This window comes from Paramisgurnus dabryanus, chromosome 2 (genome assembly GCF_030506205.2).
Source record: "Paramisgurnus dabryanus chromosome 2, PD_genome_1.1, whole genome shotgun sequence".
Taxonomy (NCBI): domain Eukaryota; kingdom Metazoa; phylum Chordata; class Actinopteri; order Cypriniformes; family Cobitidae; genus Paramisgurnus; species Paramisgurnus dabryanus.
In genome coordinates, this window is record NC_133338.1 from 53,874,980 (window position 1) to 53,883,409 (window position 8,430).

Consider the following 8,430-nt stretch of genomic DNA (forward strand, 5'->3'; position numbering starts at 1 on the left):
TTAGATTACATCCCAACATTTACTTAGTAGCCTTTTCCAGTAATGAACAGTTCGCCTTTGTTGATTCTTCTTATAAACATCTTACATTAATAGTCTTTGATTAATGTCAATGGAATGGGTTGGAAATGGGGGTTGTGAATAATAAATGCCCTTCATTTTAAACCTTACAATTCTACAATATTTAAGGAATATTTACATCACCGTAAATAAATAAAGTAATTATAAAATGTTAAAAAATATACACAGTAAATGCATTCAATCAACTAATATCCATTTTATAAATGTGTGTAGAACAATACAAAGAAAAATAAAGACAAGAAATGTATCAATGAATGTTAAGTATGACATATTTGTCTTTTATTCTGTGACATTAATGCACACTTTAAAGAAAATAAATAAATAAAAATAATAATAAATACATATAATCCAATACCTTAATAAAATATGTGTAACATAACAACCAATAAAGATGTTTTACAATAAGACATTGCATTTAAAAAAGTGTTTTCTCTTATAAACAGCTGACTCAAGTTTGCACAAAAATTATTTTATAAATATCTTAAAATGTGAGATTTATGTGCTTTAGGATCTCGTCATTTCCTTCATTAAAGTTAAAGCTCCCATAACACACACTGTTTCTGCTCAACTCATGTTAATCTTAAATACTTATACAGTACTATTAAATCCTTCATATCTCCGAAGAGTCTTTAGTTTTATCAGATTTGTAAAAGATCAGGAAGTGCCCATAAAAGAAATATGATACTTAATATGTAATGGGTACCCATGTTCGAAAAACTTGTGTGAGAATTGCCCAGAAATACTCTCAGATGCTCAACTGCTTTTTTGACACTTTGCATTTGTTTAGCATGAAGATTACAACTCTTTAACTGTGTTAATAAATCAGATTGCATGAGATAACATCAACCCCATTAAAGGTATAGTCTACCCCCCAAAATCATAATTTTTTTCATCATTTTCTCGCCCCAATGTTGTTTTAAACCTGTAGAAACTTGTGTCCATTGCTTTTGTTTCAAAGGGTCATTAAACAGAAGACTAAATGTTATTTTTATAAAACTTTTTTTATGTCACATTGCATATATCATGAGTCAAAATACAGAAGCTTGACCTGTAAATATGTCGTAGGGACTCCCAAACTGAAGCATTATTATAAAGTTACAAGAAAGGAAAAATAAATAATTACCAGATATGCAGCATCAAATATTTTATAAAACATATTTAACTTTGTAAGTTGCTTCAAACTAAAACATCAGAAGATATATACAAAATATAGAAAGGATAAATTAATTTAGCATTGACACCTACCAAGTGTTACTAAATGTGTCATGCATGAACTTATGGGGAAAATTTAAGTACAAGTCTAAATGCATAAGTTCTGTAATCATTCAACTATATGTCATTGTAATTGATGACATCATTACCACACTAATAATGTTTATTTTATTAAACATTATGAAGGTAACGTTCACCCACAGAGGGGCAGACTGACAGCGTGTTTCCTCATGACAATCACATACTTTTGGTGCATAACTTGCACCAACTTGCAGGGCCTTCAACCCATTTTTTGAGAATATTCATTAAACACACATCATCGGATCACATTCATGTAATCTCATTGATTCTTAAGTATGTTGTATTTAACTCCCAAGTTTGTTGAAAAATGTCCATTGATTGTGCTAATGACAAAATTCTTCATTATCTACATAAGTGAAGTTGTCCAGATATTTGTTTTTGTATTTAATTAACTTCAGAGTTATATTAATATTTTCGTTGAATTTTCTTGCCAGAACATATCTTTTGATTTTAAGAAATTATTTTCCAGTGAACAATCTATTGAGTTATTATTGACCATCTTCCACATGTTGATTAGATCGGGTGGGAGCAATTTATGTACCAATATCAAGTTCCTATAAAAGCACGGATCCCGATTCATTTGACTAGTTTGCTCGCTTACAATCCCAAAAGTTTTGAAAGCATTGTGTTGAATTGGGGTTACGTTAAGCACTTCTAGACACATCCCAAGAAACACATCGTCGATGGGATAAATTTCCACAGTTTCACATGCTTTGTAAAGTTTACGTGCAAGGGGGCCATCCATCAGGAAACCTCCTCCACTGGCATACGGCGGGTAGCTTCTCTTTTGATACAAGGCTTGGGGAATGTAGTACTTGCTCGTGTTACGGCGAATGGGCATGGCTCTGAAGAGAACATCACCAACAAATAAGTCTTTCACGTCTTTGCTTGTCTCCAGATATTCAAAGATGTTGGAAATGCCGACAAACACGTCGTCGTCTCCTTTGAAGATATACTTGGCATTTCTGCAGTACATGGAGAACCATTTCAAGAAGTGAATCTCCTTTAGGGTGAGGTTGAAGAAACTATCCATGAAGTCCCACTGGAGGATATCCCCATAAATTTGATCCTCATATTCCAGAAGTTTTTGATGGTTGGCTATCTCTTTCTGATTGGAAGACACCCCGAGAAGAAAAACGGTTTTGATCCTTTTCCCGTCGACTGTCTGCTCTTTGCCCCATGTTTGCCTTATCACCTCTCTCCGGTCATGTTGTGTTATCACGGACTTAATCACAATCAACAAGTCGATGTCCCCAGCACACTTCTCCGGGTGATTTATTAGCATAGGAAAGTATCGGCAATGCTTGTAAAGCATAAATTGCTGGTATTTGGATTCAAGATTTGTGAACCACTCTTGGGATGTGAAATTAGGGTTGGCACTGCAGTTGGAGCTGATGATATCCCAGGTTGTGGGCACTGCCGGTCTTTCCATACTCTTGTTCCGGAGGTTTACAGAAATGGGATTGGGGCCCTCACCCGTACGGAGCACCGAACGTATCTGTAAGTCGTGTAGTGGCCTGATGTTTTCTTTCTGGATGACTATCTGGATGATAGTTAACATCACTAATGCCAAGAAGAACAAGAAGCAAGTGTGCTTGATCCTCATCCTACATAAAAATAAAAAGCGAACATTGACATTAAATTTTAACATTTGGCAGATGCCTTTAATTACAGTGATTTGCAATACAGGGTTAGGGTTAGGTTGGCTATATATTTTATCAGTATGTGTTTTCCGTGTACTGTCAGAAAAATTGTCAAAATATGTACCCCAGCACGGAAACACTTTCATTAAGTACAGGTTTGCACCTAAAGAGTTTATGTTAGTACCTCATATTAAAAACTTACATAGTGGTACCAAATGTATACATCTGTACCTTATGGTATATTAGGACTTTTTTAAAGAGTGCTTTCCTAGTGACAGCTGGGGTACATATTTTGATAATTTAATAAGGACCTTTTGCGCTGACTAATGCAATGACTAATAAGCTCCATCCCACGGTGAACAATTACAGTACTTTGATCGGATTGGATTTGTTCTGTACTCAAGAATAGTTATCTCGCCGATTAAGAGAAAACGCATCCTTGCCAATGACGAGTATTTCCGGCTTTCCACAATACCACAATACTGATCTCTATCAAAAGTCTAAAAAAAAAGAGAATTAATGAAGGTATGACGAAATGTTTTACTTTTTTTTAAAGCAGAGGGTCTGTTCTTTCATTTGGTATATTGTATGCTTATATATTTAAAGAAGAACATTTTCTGGAAGGCATTAAACTTTTGTAAAAATCATGAAAAATGCTGGCGCTGGCAACCTTTTTAAAAAAAACGCTGGCGGTGAAAGAGTTTCTCTGTTTACATTAACTTCAATGTTATAGGCAAGATCTTAACCCCGAACAAATATGCTGATTTGGTTTAATCTCTTGCCAAACAGACATGAACAGTTTGTTCTTTTATAAGCATAATGACAGCATTGTACTGGTTTGGCAGCAATCACAATTGAACATTGAAGACAAAGGAATTGTGTTGTGGAAAACAAAACATAAGGTATGGCACATACTTCACATGAGCACATCACTAAAAGGTGCAAAGGTAAAGCAAGTGTCGGATAACAATTGATAACAATTTATTTAACACAAGTTATCAATGAGGCCCATATTTCTATTTCTGCTATCCCTTCATCACGCTGTGCATACCAATGGCTAAAACTATCTTTTATTTGAATTAAATGTACACAAATTTATGAATTAGTGAGTACATGCATATGCTACATATGTTTTATTATGTGATATGTAAATGCATTGTATTGTTTTTCAAGATGTGCCAGTGTTGAAAATAAAAAAACAAACTAAATTTTAAACTGTTTTTATTAAAATCATACTTATTTTCTTTTATTTTTTTTTAAATTCTTATGTATCTTTGTTTTTATTGTGATTTTAAATGTTTTTTGTGATCTTATTTTTACAGATTTTTAGATAGTTTTCTTCATTCTATTTAAAGCACTTTGAAATTCCCTTGTGTATGAAATGTGCTATAAAAATAAACTTGCCTTGTCTTGCCTAATATGATTTACACGTTTGAGCTGTCAGGAAATGTCAGATCTTAACAAGTGCTTAGATAAGTATGTGAAACTGATACATGTGATCCACACCCATAACAATACATTTCCATTTCATCCATCTCAAATATCATCAGTATTTGGCAAAGATACTCAGTTGGTTGAAGCATTAGTTTTCTATCAATTTATTAGGATAAATTAAGCAGTTAAATCTGTGAAAACAAGGTCAGTGGGACCTATCAGTTAAAGTGAAATTAAAAATTTGGTTAAATTCAACATAAAAATTCAGTCCTTTATAAGGCTATACAAAGAAAGTGTCCGGTGTATTAAAACTGTTGCAGTTTTTTAGGTTTACCTATATTAAAATGTATAACAGTCTTTATAGATCACTAAAAGTAAGAGTGATAGATAAAGATTAGGGGAGAATTAGGAAATAGTTTTAGGAAATCTACAGATTTTCTTTATTTACTATATTATGAGGCAGGCGATAAAAGCTGACTACTGTAGCGGATAAAAATCTAGAGTCTAGAATTTCCATGACATTTGGGTCATGTTGGACAATATCAGGATGGCATTTTGGATTTTGTCTAACACACACACATTAAACTCTTGCACATTAAAATAAAAAGCGATAAAAATGCATAATGTCTTAACCAGATGTGACTGGTTTTGGAACCCTGTTTGACTGGTTACTGCACTTTGTCGGGAAGTTATGGATTGCTTTGTTTTATTTTTTACTTCTTACGAAGGCTTTCAAAAGCAAGCATCTCAAGATTCCATAGTACAATCATTAACATACCATACACTATACAGTTTAAAAGTGGATAAAGTACACAACTCAAGTAGGCTATACACACTGTAAAAAGTGAAATTTGGTAACACCTAAAAGTTTGAAGTTTTTTTTAAGTTTATACAACTTTTTAAGGTTTTACCAATTTAAGTAATTTGTTTTTTTATTATTAGCACAGCTTTCATAATAGTGCAGTACTTCAATAAAAGTAGAAATATCCTATTTGTACTCCAGTTTAAGTACTACTTTTTTCATTTTACTTGAATTAAAGTTAAAATTTACTTAATGTTTAATGTATTAAAAGCTTTAAAAGTCACAAATGTATTGATTGATGAACCACGTTTCTTTGTTTTGCCTTACACTTCCATTTCATTTATAATCAACTTGGATTTACAAGTTATTTCAAATTAAAAGTGCCGGTAGTGACTTTTTCAAGGGCGCACTATGTGAAGTTTGTCACCATAGATATGAATAATGCCGCGTTCCAGGCAACCTGTAACCCGTAAATCACGACTTCAAAACCACGACTCACGACTCTGAACTGGGAGTACATCGATCTAGTACGAGTTCACGGGTGGGAAGTCACGGGTTTGACTGGCATTTCAGTGCACTTTCACAGGTAGAAGGTTGTAAAAACACGGGTTACAGGCTGCCTGGAACGCATAGAGTCGTGAGTCGTGGTTTTGAAGTCGTAATTCACGAGCTCAAAAACCTGCCTGGAACGCAGCATAAAGGCTAGAGGTATCGCCGCGCTGCTGGCCAATTGAGTGGAACATCCGCATTTGGCGGCCATCTTACCACAGGCAGCTCGCTCACTCGTAGCATTGACTTTTAATGGTGCAGGTACTTTTAAATGACCTTAACTTGCTTAGTTTTCTATCGATTTTCAAACAGTTTGGTTTGTTATAAACGTCAAAGATGTACCTATGACACTGCATACTTATACTAAAAAAAATCATTAAACATGTTAAAGCATCAGAATTATAGTCACATTAATAACGTTTGTAAGAAACCAAACCATTTGAAAATTGGTAAAAACAATTATTTAAAGTACCTGCACCATTAAAACTCAATGGTACGAGTGAGCGAGCCACCAGGTGATGACGTTAGAGACTCCGCCTTAACACATCTAGCCTTTATACATATCTATGTTTGTCATAACAAGTGATGGTGGTTTCACCAAAAACGGCGTCACCGTGTAAACGAATGGCACATCCTATAAAATATTTTTACATTTTCACCCTTGAGCGTTCTCGTGTAAACAGGCCCTTATTTTGCAACTCTGTTCTGTCTGCCCTGTTTTGTTGTCTGTTTGTAGTTGCGCTTGCTCATTGGTTCCCGGCTTATGATTTTTCCCAGGTTTTTCTAGTCTATGTCATTATCCCTCTCTATTTATAGCCCTGTGTCTCATTTGTTATTCTTGTTGGTGTAACGGTTTGGTTTCCCATGAGGGTTGCTTTGTATCTGTTTTTGTCTGCTTTGTTTTGTCAATAAATGTCTGCATTTGGATCCGCTGCTTTTGCCGGTCTGTTCCACCAATGTTACAATAACAAAATCATCAGTTTAAATATTGGACCACCGTTGGGTTATAAATACTTATTACACGGCTCTCTGGAATGCTTGATTCTGATTGGTCAGTTGAGACATTTGCAGGTTCGTTCTTTTCAAATAATAACCGCTCCAAAATAATAACGCATAGCCGGACTACTTCCACGAGTAAAATCGCTCCGCGCCAATAAAGATCAATAAAGATTACTGTCTGTTTGGCGCCATCTTGTGACAAACACTCGACAACCACGACAAGACACAGACAGCTTACTGAGACTGAACTTGACAAAATAGAGCATGACAGCTAGGAAGTCAACACACAAAAAATACAGAATGGGCATTAAAACTTCTCAAAGACTGGTTAAAGAGAAAAAAATGGAGACAGACAAGTATGAAGCAGAGGATCTTAATAAGGTATTACGATCATTTTATGCATCTGTGCAAAGTTTCGCGGAAGGATAAAAATCTTAATTTAAAACAAATATGCCAATAAAATGTTTCAAATTCATATTCATGTCCAGTTTTTTTTTCTTATGTGGCAAGTAGCCGTGTAATAAGCGGGATAATGTAGAGGCAGCCGGTAGTTATTGGGAAATAAGCCCCTTCAGTGTGATACAAGACCCTCCGCTTCGCACTGTCGGGGCTTATTTCCCGATAACTACCGGCTGCCTCTACATTATCCCTTACTTAACCTACACTCTAAAAATTAAAAACGTTGGATCAACTTAAAAATTACATTAATTGGAAAGTTTTTTTTTTCAACTTAAATTTTTCATTTAGTGTTTTCACTTAAACATAAGTTAAACAAATATCTATTTTTTGGATTTTACCAATTACAGTAATTTAATCCAAATTTTACTTTTACAGTGTATACTCCAACAATCAAGAATAGGTTTATTTATAACCCAACAGTTGGTTCTGTCCAATATTACAACACAACCATGGATTAAAACAAACCAAATATTTTAATGTTACTAAACACCAAAGGCAAACAATGTAATCCAATAAAAGCAAGAGTGAAATAATGTTTTTAACCATATGTACAACATATAAGTTAATTTTTTTGATTCAACTTTTCACTTTTCACTGTGTGTGTGTGTTACCCATAAATCTTTATTTTCTATCGTGGCATATCAATGCTTATAAAACATATATTTTACATTAGTGATACAGGCATGGCTACATATTTTTGCTTTTTTTGTTATATTAATAAACAAAATCCTCTCATCCTCCAAAAATCAACATATTCTCTATAACAACTTTAAACAGATTTAATCTAGCAACTGTAAAGAAATATTCATAAATACTGCAAATCACCTGAATATACTTACATTATTTATAGTCGCAGGTGTAACTGACAAGAAACCGAAAATGATGTATAAATAAAGTTTGTCAGTGCTTTCAGCTAAACTCTTGTGTTTCTAGAAATGCAGCTTTGTTTTAATAGTCTGGACATTTAGGAGACGCCCTCTTTCTTAGTCTGACGTATTTCTGTTGTCAATTTGGCAATAAACTTTCAGTCACATGTTAATCAAACAGCATTGAAAAAAATCCCTCAGTTCTTGACTACACTATTCTACCTTTAATACACACATGCACGCATGCACGCACACACGCACGTACACACATACACACACACACACAGGGGTGATTCTAGGATTTTTT

At 34.2% G+C, this 8,430-nt stretch overlaps 1 protein-coding gene across 1 annotated transcript; it reads right to left on the reverse strand.

The window, feature by feature from the left end:
- Positions 1-361: 361 nt before the first annotated feature.
- LOC135743692 (UDP-GlcNAc:betaGal beta-1,3-N-acetylglucosaminyltransferase 7-like) lies at positions 362-8,170 on the reverse strand. The gene is made up of 2 exons (XM_065261466.1): positions 8,097-8,170; positions 362-2,978 (listed from the first exon to the last, which is right to left on the reverse strand). Coding segments are annotated over exons 1-2 (1,209 nt in total). The 5' UTR covers positions 8,099-8,170; the 3' UTR covers positions 362-1,771.
- Between the last annotated feature and the right edge of the window lie 260 nt (positions 8,171-8,430).